Genomic DNA, 20,601 nt, shown 5'->3' on the forward strand with positions numbered 1-20,601 from the left:
CCAAAACACCAACGCGTTTCTGCTTGCATAGGAGCCTTTCTCAAGGTGTGTAGTGGAGTTGAATACACTGGGCTTTTTAAACCCCGTGTTGTGGTGTGATTGGCTCAGACTGTTCAATCATGGAATACATATTTACATAAAGTTTAGATATAATTATAAACTTTCTTGGGGCTTCACAGAGCTTCCCTGGTACGATTTTTATATATAACATGCAAAAACGATTTAAACAAGAATAAAAAAGCATAAAATAAGTTAATATTCAATGCGTTCCACCTCCGTGGAACGCATAGCTCATTTCCGCTTCCGCCCTCCGTGTGTATTGTATTGGAGGGGGGAGCGTTATGACTACAATTTCCGGCCATGAGTCTGTGCGTTCCAGGCTTTCTGGAGCGCACTATTCTTCCGCTTCCGCCCCCCAGACGCTGGAGGCAGCGGCGGTGGTTACGTTGCAGAAGACTTAATATACTTCCGGGTTATTACGGCACAGGATGTGGGACACATGAACCCTAAATGCGTTCCACGAGTGAGGAATTACATTAAAATACGTTAATGGCAAAAACATTATTAATAAAAAACCGGATAATAAGTTCAAACATATAGATAAAATAAATACATAGAATACATTAAAAACTCTTTTCTTTTTACAGAGAGGTGGATGTAAAATGTTCAGTTCAGGTCAAACATGCATAAATACCTGAACCAACCATTAGAAAGATATAGATATAAAATATATATATAGAAAGATATAGGATACATGACTTAAAATATTCTTTCATGATATTCAGAGCCTCCTAGAGAAAGCATTTAAGTTCAAAGTCTAAATTTAGTCCTTTCGGGGAAACCGTTTATCCGGATTCTTTCGTGTTTCCAGTAACATCTTATTAAGAGATTCCGAAACCGGAAAACACATCAGAGTCCTCTGTCGTTTAGCAAAGACGACTTCATCATTTGTCAGAGGCTCCTCAGATTCTGTAAACCTCAGAGACTGACGCACCGCTCTGATGAGATTATCAATGCCTGGGCTGTCAAAATCTTCAGTATCGGACTGCTGGTCTACTTCGCCCTCCTCACCGTCATCTTGCGCAGTGAGGTCTGGCATAGAATCATCAGACTGTAACTGGTAAATCATAAGACAAAGTAAATTTCACCCTACTACCCAAAATGGACTTAGACTGTTGGCAAGGCTGAGACCCCTCCGGTAGTCCTAGCGGTCTCACCCTAGACTCAGATCTTGCCGCTTCCCGCTCCTGTCGAGCGGCGGCCAATTCTGATTGCAATCCAGCCATGACATCTGCTAGCATAGCCCATGGAGGGTCCGGGGATGAAACCGGCTTAGACAGCGGAGCAGAGATTGTATTCGTAGCTGAATCCACAAAACATACTGCGCATGTGGTAGAACCATCCGGTAACACACTGTCACAGACCTGGCAGTGCTTTTTTGGTTTTGCCGGTGCCTTACTCATTATGCAGACAGACAATACAACATACAAAGACAGACAACCTGCACGACTCAGTAAATAGTACTAAGGTGTCTCTCTCTCTCTCTCTCTCTATATATATATATATATATATATATATATATATATATATATCTGGCAAAGTGTAGTGCACGTGGCCAGTACTATATGAAACTGATCCCAAATTCCCACCAACACCTCTGCGCCTCCGGTGGAGTAGAGATGTAGTACAGGAACGTTCTGGAATCACAAACTGGAAGACAGGAAGCAAGATTAAAATGGCCACCATGCCTCACAGTGCAGGGTATATGTAACAAGTGCAGCCAACCCTGTAATATAGGCTTAACAGCCTATTTCATCAATGTCACCCCCCTTATGCAGCCCTCCGCTAATGTCATCTCCCCCCCCCCCCTTCTGCTCCCTCCCCCGTGGCCCGTGTACCGAATTACCGGGGTGCGGGTATCTCACTCCCAGCGCAATCAGGGTGCAGGGAGCCGGGGAGCGCTGTAATGGAGCGCGGTCCTACAGCGGCGGCTGGCGGGTGCGAGCGGCGGGTGAGCGTGTCGGCCGGCGGTTCTCAGCGGTGGAGGCGGCGCTGCTCGGAGCGGTTGCTGGGGCGGCCTGTCAGGAGAGGCGGGTGCGGGCGCAGTAAGAGCGGCGTCAGTGAACAGTGTCCCCCCACAGCGGGGCGGCAGCGTGCGCTGACCGCCCCGTACCCCCAGCATACCTGACTCCAGAGGCGAAGGCTGTGACGGGGCTTCTATCTGTAAGCTCTGTCCAGCTGTAGCAGCAGTCAGGGAATGAGCTGCGTGTGGCTGTGAGGGTGCTCTTTGTGAGGACCGACACGCCATGCGCTGCTCCGTGCAGCGGCACTATCCCGGACCCAAGTTTTTACAGAAACTGGGAAGGGATGTGCTGTGAGCAAAAAATGTAAAAGTAGAAAAAAAAAATTAAAAATAAAAATATTCAAAGTAGTGTGGTTAAGCTCCACACAAGCCCTGTTGCTACGAGAAGCACAGAAAAAACACTGAGGTACTCTGGGATATGGAGGGGAGGAGAGTTCTAAATTTTAATATTCAGTGCCTTGTTCCTACGGAAACCGTCCATATCCCAAGAGTACTCCAGTGACCCCTAGTGGATGAAAAAGAAATACAGGTCTCATATGCAATAGGTACTAAAAAATAACAATGCATACTAAGTAGAGAGAATTTTTAGTACTGTATACCCTGCCTCCGTAGAGCGGGATACAGGGAGACTCACCACACTTCCATATCCAAGCAAATACGCTCGTAAGACGCTGAGTGGATTCAGACGCTACTGGTGTACACTGCCGCTCTTGATAACTGATAACGGACACGGACGCTCACCAACGGACACGGACGCTGAGCGACTTCCACGTGTATGCAGACGCTAAGGCCTGCGACTCGGTCTGGGCGGGTTTATCTCCAGTGTACACAACCGCAGCGTCTAAGCTGCGACCGAGTACCCTCGTGGTAGCGTCTGAGCCGGAAGTGAGGTCATTTAGTTCATGAAACGAGAAACACGCGAGAACTGGCCATGAACTCGGAGGAGGGACGGCCAGGAGAGCGTCTGAATCCCCCTGTTGACTTAAACTCCCAGGATCGCGGCCTCTACCTAGTCCTGGCGCCTATGATCCCCGGAGCGTAGCACTGTCACACTCTAGATGTTCGGCGCATCAACACACTGTTTGTAGTCTCCACCAAAATCAGTGTAGCTGCGTCCTGACCCATCTAGTAAGAGGAAGTCCATAGACTCACCGTCTCCCCATGCTCCGGCCACAGCCTGGTTACGTCTGCTGGACCTGCTAGAACACCCGACACAGACGCCCGTCGAGACAGCACTGATACCCGAAGGTAAGCGTTGTTGCGACCCGGTGGGGAGTTGTTGGAGCGACTCTTTCTAGAATGCGTTTAAGACACTGTTAAGTATAAGTCGCTCAAAAAAAAATAAGATTTTACTCACCGGTAAATCTATTTCTCGTAGTCCGTAGTGGATGCTGGGAACTCCGAAAGGACCATGGGGAATAGCGGCTCCGCAGGAGACTGGGCACAACTAAAGAAAGCTTTTAGGTCACCTGGTGTGCACTGGCTCCTCCCACTATGACCCTCCTCCAAGCCTCAGTTAGGACACTGTGCCCGGACGAGCTGACATAATAAGGAAGGATTTTGAATCCCGGGTAAGACTCCTACCAGCCACACCAATCACACCGTATAACTCGTGATACTATACCCAGTTTAACAGTATGAAAACAACTGAGCCTCTCAACAGATGGCTCAACAATAACCCTTTAGTTAACAATAACTATGTACAAGTATTGCAGACAATCCGCACTTGGGATGGGCGCCCAGCATCCACTACGGACTACGAGAAATAGATTTACCGGTGAGTAAAATCTTATTTTCTCTGACGTCCTAGTGGATGCTGGGAACTCCGAAAGGACCATGGGGATTATACCAAAGCTCCCAAACGGGCGGGAGAGTGCGGATGACTCTGCAGCACCGAATGATAGAACTCAAGGTCCTCCTCAGCCAGGGTATCAAATTTGTAGAATTTTGCAAACGTGTTTGCCCCTGACCAAGTAGCAGCTCGGCAAAGTTGTAAAGCCGAGACCCCTCGGGCAGCCGCCCAAGATGAGCCCACCTTCCTTGTGGAATGGGCTTTTACTGATTTAGGATGCGGCAGTCCAGCCGCAGAATGCGCCAGCTGAATTGTGCTACAAATCCAGCGAGCAATAGTCTGCTTAGAAGCAGGAGCACCCAGTTTGTTGGGTGCATACAGGATAAATAGCGAGTCAGTTTTCCTGACTCTAGCCGTCCTAGAAACATAAATTTTCAAGGCCCTGACTACGTCCAGTAACTTGGAATCCTCCAATTCCCTAGTAACCGCAGGCACCACAATAGGTTGGTTCAAGTGAAAAGCTGATACCACCTTAGGGAGAAACTGGGGACGAGTCCTCAATTCCGCCCTATCCATATGGAAAATCAGATAAGGGCTTTTACATGACAAAGCTGCCAATTCTGACACACGCCTGGCTGAAGCCAAGGCCAATAACATGACCACTTTCCACGTGAGATATTTTAGATCCACGGTTTTAAGTGGCTCAAACCAATGTGATTTTAAGAAACTCAACACCACGTTGAGATCCCAAGGTGCCACTGGAGGCACAACGGGGGCTGAATATGCAGCACTCCTTTCACAAACGTCTGAACTTCAGGTAGTGAAGCTAGTTCTTTCTGGAAGAAAATCGACAGAGCCGAGATCTGTACCTTAATGGAGCCTAATTTCAGGCCCATAGTCACTCCTGCTTGTAGGAAATGCAGAAATCGACCTAGTTGAAATTCCTCTGTTGGGGCCTTTTTGGCCTCACACCAAGCAACATATTTCCGCCATATGCGGTGATAATGCTTTGCAGTTACATCTTTCCTGGCTTTAATCAGCGTAGGAATGACTTCCTCCGGAATGCCCTTTTCCTTCAGGATCCGGCGTTCAACCGCCATGCCGTCAAACGCAGCCGCGGTAAGTCTTGGAACAGACAGGGCCCCTGCTGCAGCAGGTCCTGTCTGAGCGGCAGAGGCCATGGGTCCTCTGAGATCATCTCTTGAAGTTCCGGGTACCACGCTCGTCTTGGCCAATCCGGAACCACGAGTATTGTTCTTACTCCTCGTTTTCTTATTATTCTCAGTACCCTTGGTATGAGAGGCAGAGGAGGGAACACATAAACTGACTGGTACACCCACGGTGTCACTAGAGCGTCCACAGCTATCGCCTGAGGGTCCCTTGACCTGGCGCAATATCTCTCTAGTTTTTTGTTTAGGCGGGACGCCATCATGTCCACCTGTGGCCGTTCCCATCGATTCACAATCAGCGTGAAGACTTCTGGATGAAGTCCCCACTCTCCCTGGTGAAGGTCGTGCCTGCTGAGAAAGTCTGCTTCCCAGTTGTCCACTCCCGGAATGAACACTGCTGACAGTGCTAGTACGTGATTTGCCGCCCATCGGAGAATCCTTGTGGCTTCTGCCATTGCCATCCTGCTTCTTGTGCCGCCCTGTCGATTTACATGGGCGACTGCCGTGATGTTGTCTGACTGGATCAGTACCGGCTGGTGTAGAAGCAGGGATTTTGCCTGACTTAGGGCATTGTAAATGGCCCTTAGTTCCAGAATATTTATGTGTAGGGAAGTCTCCTGACTCGACCATAGTCCTTGGAAGTTTCTTCCCTGTGTGACTGCCCCCCAGCCTCGAAGGCTGGCATCCGTGGTCACCAGGACCCAGTCCTGTATGCCGAATCTGCGGCCCTCTAGAAGATGAGCACTCTGCAGCCACCACAGCAGAGACACCCTGGTTCTTGGAGACAGGGTTATTAGGCGATGCATCTGAAGATGCGATCCGGACCATTGGTCCAACAGGTCCCACTGAAAGATTCTGGCATGGAACCTGCCGAAAGGAATTGCTTCGTAAGAAGCCACCATCTTTCCCAGGACCCGCGTGCAGTGATGCACCGATACCTGTTTTGGTTTCAGGAGGTCTCTGACTAGAGATGACAGCTCCTTGGCTTTCTCCTCCGGGAGAAACACTTTTTTCTGGACTGTATCCAGAATCATACCCAGGAACAGTAGACGTGTCGTCGGAACCAGCTGTGATTTTGGAATATTCAGAATCCAACCGTGCTGGTGTAGCACCTCCTGAGATAGTGCTACTCCCACCAACAACTGCTCCTTGGACCTCGCCTCTATTAGGAGATCGTCCAAGTACGGGATAATTAAAACTCCCTTTCTTCGAAGGAGTATCATCATTTCCGTCATTACCGTGGTAAACACCCTCGGTGCCGTGGAGAGTCCAAACGGCAGCGTCTGGAATTGGTAATGGCAATCCTGTACCACAAATCTGAGGTACTCCTGGTGAGGATAGTAAATGGGGACATGCAAGTAAGCATCCTTGATGTCCAGGGATACCATGTAATCCCCCTCGTCCAGGCTTGCAATAACCGCCCTGAGCGATTCCATCTTGAACTTGAATTTTTTTATGTATGTGTTCAAGGATTTCAAATTTAAAATGGGTCTCACCGAACCGTCCGGTTTCGGTACCACAAACAGTGTGGAACAGTAACCCCGTCCTTGTTGAAGTAGGGGCACCTTGATTATCACCTGCTGGGAATACAGCTTGTGAATTGCCGCTAGCACAGCATCCCTGTCTGAAGGAGTAATCGGCAAGGCAGATTTTAGGAACCGGTGGGGTGGAGATGCCTCGAATTCCAGTTTGTACCCCTGAGATACTATTTGCAGGATCCAGGGATCCACCTGTGAGCGAGCCCACTGATCGCTGAAATTTTTGAGGCGGCCCCCCACCGTACCTGGCTCCGCCTGTGGAGCCCCACCGTCATGCGGCGGACTTGGAAGAAGCGGGGGAGGACTTTTGCTCCATGTGCCTTTTTGAATCTGCATCCCCTGTCCACTGGCGAGTCCATAAGCCTCTCCTAGCAGAAATGGACAATGCACTTATTTTAGATGCCAGCCGGCAGATCTCCCTCTGTGCATCTCTCATGTATAAGACTGAGTCTTTTATATGCTCTATGGTTAGCAGAATAGTGTCCCTGTCTAGGGTGTCAATATTTTCTGACAGGGAATCTGACCACGCAGCGGCAGCACTGCACATCCATGCTGACGCAATAGCTGGTCTAAGTATAATGCCTGAGTGTGTATATACAGACTTCAGGATCGCCTCCTGCTTTCTATCAGCAGGTTCCTTGAGGGCGGCCGTATCCGGAGACGGTAGTGCCACCTTTTTAGACAAACGTGTGAGCGCTTTATCCACCCTAGGGGGTGTCTCCCAACGTGACCTATCCTCTGGCGGGAAAGGGAACGCCATTAGTAACTTCTTAGAGATTACCAATCTTTTATCAGGGAAAGCACACGCTTCTTCACACACTTCATTTAATTCTTCTGATGGGGGAAAAACTACGGGTAGTTTTTTCTCCCCAAACATAATACCCTTTTTAGTGGTACCTGGGTTTATATCAGAAATTTGTAACACCTCTTTCATTGCTTCAATCATGCAACGAATGGCCTTAGTGGACATTAGACTAGACTCATCGTCGTCGACACTGGTGTCAGTATCCGTGTCGACATCCGCGTCTGCCATCTGAGGTAGCGGACGTTTTAGAGCCCCCGATGGCCTTTGAGACGCCTGGACAGGCACGAGCTGAGAAGCCGGCTGTCCCGCATTTGGCATGTCGTCAAATTTTTTGTGTAAGGAGTCGACACGTGCACGCAATTCCTTCCATAAGTCCATCCACTCAGGTGTCTGCCCCGCAGGGGGTGACATCCCTTCTATAGGCATCTGCTCCGCCTCCACATCATTATCCTCATCAAACATGTCGACACAGCCGTACCGACACACCGCACACACACAAGGAATGCTCTAACAGAGGACAGGACCCACAAAAGCCCTTTGGGGAGACAGAGTGAGAGTATGCCAGCACACACCAGAGCGCTATATAATGCAGGGACTAACTGAATTATGTCCCCTATAGCTGCTGTTATATATACTGCGCCTAAATTTAGTGCCCCCCCTCTCTTTTTTACCCTTTTCTGTAGTGTAGACTGCAGGGGAGAGCCAGGGAGCTTCCTTCCAGCGGAGCTGCGAGGGAGAAATGGCGCCAGTGTGCTGAAGGAGATAGCTCCGCCCCTTTTTCGCGGACTATTCTCCCGCTTTTTTATGGATTCTGGCAGGGGTAATTATCACATATATAGCCTCTGGGGCTATATATTGTGGTATTTTTGCCAGCCAAGGTGTTTTTATTGCTGCTCAGGGCGCCCCCCCCCCCCCTCAGTGACCGGAGTGTGAAGTGTGTATGAGGAGCAATGGCGCACAGCTGCAGTGCTGTGCGCTACCTTGGTGAAGACTGATGTCTTCTGCCGCCGATTTTCCGGACCTCTTCTTGCTTCTGGCTCTGTAAGGGGGACGGCGGCGCGGCTCCGGGACCGAACACCAAGGCCAGTTCCATGCGGTCGATCCCTCTGGAGCTAATGGTGTCCAGTAGCCTAAGAAGCCCAAGCTAGCTGCAAGCAGGTAGGTTCGCTTCTTCTCCCCTTAGTCCCTCGCTGCAGTGAGCCTGTTGCCAGCAGGTCTCACTGTAAAATAAAAAACCTAATTATATACTTTCTTTTTAGAAGCTCAGGAGAGCCCCTAGTGTGCATCCAACCTCGGCCGGGCACAAAATCTAACTGAGGCTTGGAGGAGGGTCATAGTGGGAGGAGCCAGTGCACACCAGGTGACCTAAAAGCTTTCTTTAGTTGTGCCCAGTCTCCTGCGGAGCCGCTATTCCCCATGGTCCTTTCGGAGTTCCCAGCATCCACTAGGACGTCAGAGAAAATAAGAATTTACTTACCGATAATTCTATTTCTCGTAGTCCGTAGTGGATGCTGGGGACTCCGTCAGGACCATGGGGATTAGCGGCTCCGCAGGAGACAGGGCACAAAAGTAAAAGCTTTAGGATCAGGTGGTGTGCACTGGCTCCTCCCCCTATGACCCTCCTCCAAGCCTCAGTTAGGATACTGTGCCCGGACGAGCGTACACAATAAGGAAGGATTTTGAATCCCGGGTAAGACTCATACCAGCCACACCAATCACACTGTACAACCTGTGATCTGAACCCAGTTAACAGCATGATAACAGCGGAGCCTCTGAAAAGATGGCTCACAACAATAATAACCCGATTTTTGTAACAATAACTATGTACAAGTATTGCAGACAATCCGCACTTGGGATGGGCGCCCAGCATCCACTACGGACTACGAGAAATAGAATTATCGGTAAGTAAATTCTTATTTTCTCTGACGTCCTAAGTGGATGCTGGGGACTCCGTCAGGACCATGGGGATTATACCAAAGCTCCCAAACGGGCGGGAGAGTGCGGATGACTCTGCAGCACCGAGTGAGAGAACTCCAGGTCCTCCTCAGCCAGGGTGTGCCCCTGACCAAGTAGCAGCTCGGCAAAGTTGTAAAGCCGAGACCCCTCGGGCAGCCGCCCAAGATGAGCCCACCTTCCTTGTGGAATGGGCATTTACATATTTTGGCTGTGGCAGGCCTGCCACAGAATGTGCAAGCTGAATTGTACTACACATCCAACTAGCAATCGTCTGCTTAGAAGCAAGAGCACCCAGTTTGTTGGGTGCATACAGGATAACAGCAAGTCAGTTTTCCTGACTCCAGCCGTCCTGGAAACCTATATTTTCAGGGCCCTGACAACATCTAGCAACTTGGAGTCCTCCAAGTCCCTAGTAGCCGCAGGTACCACAATAAGCTGGTTCAGGTGAAACGTTGACACCACCTTAGGGAGAAACTGGGGACGAGTCCGCAGCTCTGCCCTGTCCGAATGGACAATCAGATATGGGCTTTTGTGAGACAAAGCCGCCAATTCTGACACTCGCCTGGCCGAGGCCAGGGCCAACATCATGGTCACTTTCCATGTGAAATATTTCAAATCCACAGATTTGAGCGGTTTAAACCAATGTGATTTGAGGAATCCCAGAACTACGTTGAGATCCCACAGTGCCACTGGAGGCACAAAAGTGGGTTGTATATGCAGTACTCCCTTGACAAACTTCTGGACTTCAGGAACTGAAGCCAATTCTTTCTGGAAGAAAATCGACAGGGCCGAAATTTGAACCTTAATGGACCCCAATTTGAGGCCCATAGACACTCCTGTTTGCAGGAAATGCAGGAATCGACCGAGTTGAAATTTCTTCGTGGGGCCTTCCTGGCCTCACACCACGCAACATATTTTTGCCACATGTGGTGATGATAATGTGCGGTCACCTCCTTCCTGGCTTTGACCAGGGTAGGAATGACCTCTTCCGGAATGCCTTTTTCCCTTAGGATCCAGCGTTCAACCGCCATGCCGTCAAACGCAGCCGCGGTAAGTCTTGGAACAGACATGGTACTTGCTGAAGCAAGTCCCTTCTTAGCGGCAGAGGCCATGAGTCCTCTGTGAGCATCTCTTGAAGTTCCGGGTACCAAGTCCTTCTTGGCCAATCCGGAGCCACGAGTATAGTTCTTACTCCTCTACGTCTTATAATTCTCAGTACCTTAGGTATGAGAAGCAGAAGAGGGAACACATACACCGACTGGTACACCCACGGTGTTACCAGAACGTCCACAGCTATTGCCTGAGGGTCTCTTGACCTGGCGCAATACCTGTCCAGTTTTTTGTTCAGGCGGGACGCCATCATGTCCACCTTTGGTCTTTCCCAACGGTTCACAATCATGTGGAAGACTTCCCGAAGAAGTCCCCACTCTCCCGGGTGGAGGTCGTGCTGAGGAAGTCTGCTTCCCAGTTGTCCACTCCCGGAATGAACACTGCTGACAGTGCCAACACATGATTTTCCGCCCAGCGAAGAATCCTTGCAGTTTCTGCCATTGCCCTCCTGCTTCTTGTGCCGCCCAGTCTGTTTACGTGGGCGACTGCCGTGATGTTGTCCCACTGGATCAATACCGGCTGACCTTGAAGCAGAGGTCTTGCTAAGCTTAGAGCATTGTAAATTGCTCTTAGCTCCAGTATATTTATGTGGAGAGAAGTCTCCAGACTTGATCACACTCCCTGGAAATTTTTTCCTTGTGTGACTGCTCCCTAGCCGTTCAGGCTGGCATCCGTGGTCACCAGGACCCAGTCCTGAATGCCGAATCTGTGGCCCTTTAGTAGATGAGCACTCTGCAGCCACCACAGAAGAGACACCCTTGTCCTTGGAGACAGGGTTATCCGCTGATGCATCTGAAGATGCGATCCGGACCATTTTTCCAGCAGATCCCACTGAAAAGTTCTTGCGTGAAATCTGCCGAATGGAATCGCTTCGTAAGAAGCCACCATTTTACCCAGGACCCTTGTGCAATGATGCACTGACACTTTTCCTGGTTTTAGGAGGTTCCTGACTAGCTCGGATAACTCCCTGGCTTTCTCCTCCGGGAGAAACACCTTTTTCTGTACTGTGTCCAGAATCATCCCTAGGAACAGCAGACGTGTCGTCGGAGACAGCTGCGATTTTGGAATATTTAGAATCCACCCGTGCTGTCGTAAAACTACTTGAGATAGTGCTACTCCGACCTCCAACTGTTCTCTGGACCTTGCCCTTATCAGGAGATCGTCCAAGTAAGGGATAATTAAGACGCCTTTTCTTTGAAGAAGAATCATCATTTCGGCCATTACCTTGGTAAAGACCCGGGGTGCCGTGGACAATCCAAACGGCAGCGTCTGAAACTGATAGTGACAGTTTTGTACCACGAACCTGAGGTACCCTTGGTGAGAAGGGCAAATTGGGACATGGAGGTAAGCATCCTTGATGTCCAGGGACACCATATAGTCCCCTTCTTCCTGGTTCGCTATCACTGCTCTGAGTGACTCCATCTTGATTTGAACCTTTGTATGTAAGTGTTCAAATATTTCAGATTTAGAATAGGTCTCACCGAGCCGTCTGGCTTCAGTACCACAATATAGTGTGGAATAATACCCCTTTCCTTGTTGTAGGAGGGGTACTTTGATTATCACCTGCTGGGAATACAGCTTGTGAATTGTTTCCAATACTGCCTCCCTGTCGGAGGGAGACGTTGGTAAAGCAGACTTCAGGAACCTGCGAGGGGGAGACGTCTCGAACTTCCAATCTGTACCCCTGGGATACTACTTGTAGGATCCAGGGGTCCACTTGCGAGTGAGCCCACTGCGCGCTGAAACTCTTGAGACGACACCCCACCGCAGCTGAGTCCGCTTGTACGGCCCCAGCGTCATGCTGAGGACTTGGCAAAAGCGGTGGAGGGCTTCTGTTCCTGGGAATGGGCTGCCTGCTGCAGTCTTCTTCCCTTTCCTCTATCCCTGGGCAGATATGACTGGCCTTTTGCCTGCTTGCCCTTATGGGGACGAAAGGACTGAGGCTGAAAAGACGGTGTCTTTTTCTGCTGAGATGTGACTTGGGGTAAAAAAGGTGGATTTTCCAGCTGTTGCCGTGGCCACCAGGTCCGATGGACCGACCCCAAATAACTCCTCCCCTTTATACGGCAATACTTCCATGTGCCGTTTGGAATCTGCATCACCTGACCACTGTCGTGTCCATAAACATCTTCTGGCAGATATGGACATCGCACTTACTCTTGATGCCAGAGTGCAAATATCCCTCTGTGCATCTCGCATATATAGAAATGCATCCTTTAAATGCTCTATAGTCAATAAAATACTGTCCCTGTCAAGGGTATCAATATTTTCAGTCAGGGAATCCGACCAAGCCACCCCAGCGCTGCACATCCAGGCTGAGGCGATCGCTGGTCGCAGTATAACACCAGTATGTGTGTATATACTTTCTAGGATATTTTCCAGCCTCCTATCAGCTGGCTCCTTGAGGGCGGCCGTATCTGGAGACGGTAACGCCACTTGTTTTGATAAGCGTGTGAGCGCCTTATCCACCCTAAGGGGTGTTTCCCAACGCGCCCTAACTTCTGGCGGGAAAGGGTATAACGCCAATAATTTTCTATCGGGGAAAACCCACGCATCATCACACACTTCATTTAATTTATCTGATTCAGGAAAAACTACAGGTAGTTTTTTCACACCCCACATAATACCCTCTTTTGTGGTACTTGTAGTATCAGAAATATGTAACACCTCCTTCATTGCCCTTAACATGTAACGTGTGGCCCAAATGGAAAATACGTTTGTTTCTTCACCGTCGACACTGGAGTCAGTGTCCGTGTCTGTGTCGACCGACTGAGGTAAATGGGCGTTTTAAAGCCCCTGACGGTGTTTGAGACGCCTGGACAGGTACTAATTGGTTTGCCGGCCGTCTCATGTCGTCAACCGACCTTGCAGCGTGTTGACATTATCACGTAATTCCCTAAATAAGCCATCCATTCCGGTGTCGACTCCCTAGAGAGTGACATCACCATTACAGGCAATTGCTCCGCCTCCTCACCAACATCGTCCTCATACATGTCGACACACACGTACCGACACACAGCACACACACAGGGAATGCTCTGATAGAGGACAGGACCCCACTAGCCCTTTGGGGAGACAGAGGGAGAGTTTGCCAGCACACACCAAAACGCTATAATTATACAGGGACAACCTTTATATAAGTGTTTTTCCCTTATAGCATCTTAATATATATAATCATATCGCCAAATAAGTGCCCCCCCTCTCTGTTTTAACCCTGTTTCTGTAGTGCAGTGCAGGGGAGAGCCTGGGAGCCTTCCCACCAGCATTTCTGTGAGGGAAAATTGCGCTGTGTGCTGAGGAGAATAGGCTCCGCCCCCTTTTCGGCGGGCTTCTTCTCCCGTTTTTCTGAGACCTGGCAGGGGTTAAATACATCCATATAGCCCCAGGGACTATATGTGATGTATCTTTTAGCCAGTATAGGTATTTCATTGCTGCCCAGGGCGCCCCCCCACCAGCGCCCTGCACCCTCAGTGACCGCTGGTGTGAAGTGTGCTGACAACAATGGCGCACAGCTGCAGTGCTGTGCGCTACCTCATGAAGACTGAAAAGTCTTCTGCCGCCGGTTTCTGGACCTCTTCACTCTTCGGCATCTGCAAGGGGGTCGGCGGCGCGGCTCTGGGACCGGACTCCATGGCTGGGCCTGTGTTCGATCCCTCTGGAGCTAATGGTGTCCAGTAGCCTAAGAAGCCAATCCATCCTGCACGCAGGTGAGTTCACTTCTTCTCCCCTAAGTCCCTCGTAGCAGTGAGCCTGTTGCCAGCAGGACTCACTGAAAATAAAAAACCTAACAAAACTTTTACTCTAAGCAGCTCTTTAGGAGAGCCACCTAGATTGCACCCTTCTCGGCCGGGCACAAAAATCTAACTGAGGCTTGGAGGAGGGTCATAGGGGGAGGAGCCAGTGCACACCACCTGATCCTAAAGCTTTTACTTTTGTGCCCTGTCTCCTGCGGAGCCGCTAATCCCCATGGTCCTGACGGAGTCCCCAGCATCCACTTAGGACGTCAGAGAAAACAATATAGTAATTCTATAAGAATAAAATAATAAAAGCTTGAGGCTGCTCTCACAGCAGCCGTGTCCATGCGGCTTCCTGCCGCACCAAGCAAAAAACTGATCTGACTGAGTCAGTGGGCGGGACTATATAGTGGAGGACCCAATGCATCCTGGGAGACCAGAAAGCTTGTGACCGTGTTGGTGCCATTTTTGCTGTCGCTCGACAATATCCCAATGTTATCCTGTGGACCCAGCCAGAGAAAGACCAATATCTCTTGCAGCTTCCTTAAGGTATGCTGCAGAGTCCTTGATATAACCCAGCGTCAAGGGGACGCTATCCCTATCTAGGGTATCTATTTCAGAAGACAAGTTGTCTGCCCACTTTTCGATAGCACTACTTACCCACGCAGACGCAATGACAGGTCTGATAAGGTCTATAGATTGTAAGCTTGCGAGCAGGGCCTTCCTACCTCTATGTCTGTCTGTTTTTACCCAGTTTTGTTCTAATTGTAAAGCGCAACGGAATATGCTGCGCTATATAAGAAACTGTTAATAAATAATAATAAATAAAATAAGCGTACCTGTGGTCGCATAAATGGACTTTAACGTAGTTTCTTGTTTACGATCCGCAGGATCCTTAAGGGCCGCCGTGTCAGGTGACGGGAGAGCCACCTTTTTAGACAAACGTGACAGGGCCTTGTCCACGGTGGGGGGTGACTCCCACTTTTCCCTATCCGCCGAGGGAAATGGATAAGCTACCGTAATTCTTTTGGGAATCTGAAACTTTTTGTCAGGAGCTTCCCAGAGTTTTTCAAATAGCGTGTTCAGTTCATGAGATGGAGGAAACGTTACCTCAGGTTTACTTTCCTTATACATACAGACCCTTTTATCAGGGACAGCCGGGTCCTCAGTGATATGTAGTACCTCTTTAACCGCCACAATCATGTACTGAATGCTTTTTGCCAGTTTTGGATCTAATCTGGAATCGCTATAGTCGACACTGGAATCAGAGTCCGTGTCGGTATCAGTGTCTGCCAACTGGGCCAGCGTACGTTTCTGTGACCCTGAGGGGACCTGACTTTGCAATAACATATCTTCTACAGATTTCTTCCATGCCTGGGTCTGAGACTCAGACTTATCTAGCCTCTTACTAATAAGAGCCACATTAGCATTCAAGGCGTTCAACACATTTATCCAATCCGGCGTCAGCGGTGCCGACAGGGTCACCCCCGCAGTCGTTTGTGTCCCTAATACAGCCTCCTCCTGGGAAGAGACTTCAGCCTCAGACATGTCGACACACGTGCACCAAACACCCACAAACACACCGGGCATATAGGGGACAGACCCACAGTAAAGCCTGTTAGAGAGACACAGAGTGGATTTGCCAGCTCACACCCCAGCGCCCAATCAGCGGTTCTTAAGCGCCCAATAAATGCCTCAGACCTGTAGCGCTTTTAATATAAAGTATATTGCACCAAATTAGCCAGTGCCCCCACGCCCACCCCGTTTTGCACCCTGATACTTGTCAGTGTGAAGGAAGGACCAGCGTCTCTGCAGCTGATGGAGAGAAAATGGCGCAGAGTGAGCTGTGAGGATGAAGCTCTGCCCCCTTAATGGCGCGCTTCCGTCCCGCTTCTTCTATGATTATACTGGCGAGGGTTTTGGACAGTGCCTCGGCACTAATGTCCCTCTTTTGCCAGTGTCCACTGAGGATTTATTAGCTGCCCAGGGCGCCCCCACCTACGCCTGCACCCTGCAGTGCTGTGTATATGTGGGAGCCTGGCGCGCAGCGTCCGTGCGCTGTGCGGTACCTCAGAGAATGCAGTCACTGAAGTATTCTTTTCTTCAGCTACTCACCTGTCTTCCGACTTCTGGCTCTGTAAGGGGGTGATGGCAGGCTATGGGAGTAAGCATCTAGGCGTACCCAGCGATCAGCACCCTCAGGAGCGAATGGTGTCCTGTAGCCAGAAGCAGAGCCCTTGAATTCACTGGAAGTGGGTCATACTTCTCTCCCCTAAGTCCCACGAAGCAGGGAGACTGTTGCCAGCAGCCTCCCTGAACATAATAAACCTAACAAAAAGTATTTTTCAGAGAAACTCAGTAGAGCTCCCTGTAGTGTGTCCAGTCTCACTGGGCACAATTCTAAAACTGGAGTCTGGATTAGAGGCATAGAGGGAGGAGCCAGTTCACACCCTTTCAAAGTCTTAAAGTGCCCATGTCTCCTGCGGATCCCATCTATACCCCATGGTTCTATGATGACCCTAGCATCCTCTAGGACGTATGAGAAAAATGTTACTTCAATTCTCCACTCTTCCCCACTCTTATCACTGCTTCATACATTTAACATATAATTTGAAAAATGACAGTTAGGAGCTGGTTGGCTGGTACTTTATCACTTGTTAAGGCTTAATACATTTGGGCCTCTGTGTTTACTAGAAAACAGTGTTTTAAATATATATTTAAAGCTGCACTATACCTATGATTTTACTAACGTGCCCCATCCCAGACAGAAGCCAGGAAAGATGAACAGGAGAAATAACCAAGCAAGAGAGTCACTGCCATGTCAGGGACAACTGCTGCATGTAGCAGCCACAAGGAATCTTGCTGGGGGAGGGGATTGTTAGTAGAATCCTTTATGTAGGTGGCTGTAGAAGTACCTTTAATTGCCTCACTGTCCCCAACACTGGCTGTGGCCTTTCCCTGCTTATTGAGTGATTTGGTATTGTAAGAGGAGACACTAGTTTAGCTCTGTGTCCATGACATAATCAAAGTAGCACCAAGTATTTACTTTCTATCAAGCAGGTCTCTGACTAATAGAGATCATACAGTATGTTCTTACTTTCTTACTAGTCCCAAGGAGACTTTAAACATGAGGCCGTCTTGCCCAATAACGCCCTTCCCATTGGCTTTCCCGGAGCTGTCTATACATGCCAATTCTGGCTCCATGTCTTTATTAGCAACGATGAACTGACCATAAACAAGATCTCCGACCTAGAATAAAATAATACATATTACATAACATTGTAAATATTGTTCAGCTATAAGTTACAACCACATTGGTTTCAGTGAACTGCATCTAAACAAGGTTAGAATGAGGACGTGGTCTCAAAATGCACGACCTAATGGAAGCACCAAGCTACAGAGAAGATGTAACGGGACTTCCTGCCATTCTCCACATAATACGCCAATAATCCTGCGCAGATTGTGCCGCTATAACACTTCCTGCTTCACCTCATTACCAAGACGAAGCAGGAAGGGATATCAAGCGCTTAAAGGACTATTTACGTTGTGCCCATTACTTTGGTTGGCACCTATGGGTGCAATAAATAAGAAACTGAATATCGCCCCATGATCTTCTGTCACTTTAGATGTGAGATTGGGTGCCATATAACAATTGAATATTGCCTATAGTGTTCATTCTAGCACCCTGCACCTGACATAATCCATGCAGTTGCTCTTTCCTGCCTGGGGTGTCACTCTCTGCTCTGGTGCTTCTAGCACAGCCTGTCCGTATCTCAGCCCTGAGAAACAGATTATAGTGTTCTAGAAGCACCAGAGCAGAGCGTAGAACCTCAGGCAGGAAAGAAGAATCGCACTGATTGTGACAGGTGCAGGGTGCTAGAATGATTACATATTAAGAGTTCCTTCTTAGAGGTTTTCACCCATTTCCTAAAGTGTAATAAAAGGATTTTAATAACTACCGGTAAATCCTTTTCTCTTAGTCCGTAGAGGATGCTGGGGTCACCATTAGAACCATGGGGTATAGACGGGATCCGCAGGAGACGTGGGTACTTTAAGACTTTGAAAGGGTGTGAACTGGCTCCTCCCTCTATGCCCCTCCTCCAGACTCCAGTTATAGGAACTGTGCCCAGGGAGATGGACATTTCGAGGAAAGGATTTATTGTTAAACTAAGGTGAGATTCATACCAGCTCACACCTCAAGCATGCCGCACAACGTGGCATTTAACAGAACACAAACCAACGGCATGACCAATAACAGCAACATGCTGACAATAAACGTAACACAACGTGTCTAACCACAACTAATAACTGCAGATACAGTACGCACTGGGACGGGCACCCAGCATCCTCTACGGACTGAAAGAAAAAGATTTACCGGTAGGTATTAAAATCCTATTTTCTCATACGTCCTAGAGCAGGCATGTCCAAACTGCGGCCCTCCAGCTGTTGAGAAACTACACATCCCAGCATGCCCTGACACAGCTTTAGCATTCTCTGACAGCAAAACTGTGTCAGGGCATGCTGGGATGTGTAGTTTCTCAACAGCTGGAGGGCCGCAGTTTGGACATGCCTGTCCTAGAGGATGCTGGGTTCACCATTAGAACCATGGGGTTATACCAAAGCTCTAGAACGGGCGGTAGAGTGCGGATGACTCTGCAGTACAAATTTGAGGTCATCATCGGCCAAGGTATCAAACTTGTAAAACTTAGCAAAAGTGTTTGATCTTGACCAAATAGCTGCTCGGGAAGCTGTAACGCCGAGATCCCCCAGCAGCCGCCCAGGACGAGCCCACCTGTCTAGTAGAATGGTCCTTCACCGAGTTCGGTAACGGCAATCCTGCCGTGGAATGAGCACGCTGAATCGTACCGCAGATCCAGCGCGCAATGGTCTGCTTGGAAGCAGGACACCCAATCTTGTTGGGAACATACAGGACAAACAGAGCCTTTGTTCTCCTAATCTGAGCCGTTCTGGCGACATAAATCTTCAAAGCTTTGACCACATCCAGAGACTTTGACTCAGCGAAGGCGTCAGTAGCCACAGGCACCACAATAGGTTGGTTCATGTGGAAAGAGGAAACCACCTTCGGTAGAAATTGCTGACGTGTCCTCAATTCAGCTCTATCCTCATGGAAAATCAAATAAGGGCTCTTGTGAGACAAGGCCGCTAACTCGGACACCTGCCTTGCAGATGCCAAGGCCAACAGGATGACCACTTTCCAAGTGAGGAATTTCAACTCCACCTTCTGTAAAGGTTCAAACCAATGTGATTGAAGGAACTGCAACACCCCATTAAGATTGAAGGTTGGATGTGCAACACGCCTTTCACGAAAGTCTGAACTTCTGGAAGGGAGGCCAATTGTTTCTGAAAGAAAACCGATAATGCTGAAATCTGTACCTTAATTGAGCCCAATTTTAGGCCCGCATCCACACCTGCTTGTAGAAAATGGAGAAAACGTCCTAGTTGAAACTCTTCCGTAGGAGCCTTCTTGGATTCACACCAAGAAACATATTTTCTCCAAATACGGTGGTAATGTCTAGACGTTACCCCTTTTCTGGCCTGAATAAGTGTGGGAATGACTTCACTGGGAATACCCTTACGGGCTAGAATTTGGCGCTCAACCGCCATGTCGTCAAACGTAGCAGCGGTAAGTCCTGATACACGCATGGCCCCTGTTGTAACAGGTCCTCGCACAGAGGAAGAGGCCAGGGATCTCCTATGACTAATTCCTGAAGATCTGGGTACGAAGCCCTCCTTGGCCAGTCTGGGACAATGAGGATCGCCCGAATCTTTGTTCTTCTTATGATCTTTAGAACTTTTGGAATGAGAGGAAGTGGAGGAAATACATACACCGACTAAAACACCGACGGTGTCACCAGTGCAACCACTGCTATTGCTTGAGGGTCTCTCGACCTGGAACAATATCTCTGAAGCTATTTGTTGAGACGAGATGCCATCATGTCTACTTGAGGAACTCCCCAACGACTTGTCACCTCTGCGAAGACTTCTTGGTGGAGGCCCCACTCTCCTGGATGGAGATCGTGTCTGCTGAGGAAGTCTGCTTCCTAGTTGTTCACTCCTGGAATGAAGATCGCTGACAGAGCGCTTGTATGCTTTTCCGCCCAGCGAAAAATCCTTGTGGCTTCTGCCATTGCCGCTCTGCTTTTCGTTCCGCCCTGACGGTTCATGTACGCTACTGCTGTTACATTGTCCGACTGGATCAGTACGGATAGTTCCCGAAGAAGATGTTCCGCTTGCAGAAGGCCGTTGTAAATGGTCCTTAAGTCCAGAACGTTTATGTGGAGACAAGTTTCCTGACTTGACTATCTTCCTTGGAAGTTTTTTTCCCAGCGTGGCTGCCCCCCCCAGCCTCGGAGACTTGCATCCGTGGTTATTAGGATCCAGTCCTGGATCCCG

The 20,601-nt window shown here is 49.1% G+C and overlaps 1 protein-coding gene across 2 annotated transcripts in view; it reads right to left on the reverse strand.

Annotated features, from left to right (window-relative positions):
• Positions 1-20,601, reverse strand: part of LOC134900610 (exosome complex component RRP40-like) — a 49,864-nt gene that overhangs the window by 20,400 nt on the left and 8,863 nt on the right. For both annotated transcript variants that reach the window (XM_063914252.1, XM_063914253.1), the window contains exon 3: positions 17,285-17,436. In XM_063914252.1, the coding sequence (XP_063770322.1) occupies positions 17,285-17,436 (152 nt within the window). The remainder of the gene's footprint in view (positions 1-17,284; positions 17,437-20,601) is intronic.

Source organism: Pseudophryne corroboree, chromosome 1, assembly GCF_028390025.1.
Source record: "Pseudophryne corroboree isolate aPseCor3 chromosome 1, aPseCor3.hap2, whole genome shotgun sequence".
Lineage (NCBI taxonomy): Eukaryota > Metazoa > Chordata > Amphibia > Anura > Myobatrachidae > Pseudophryne > Pseudophryne corroboree.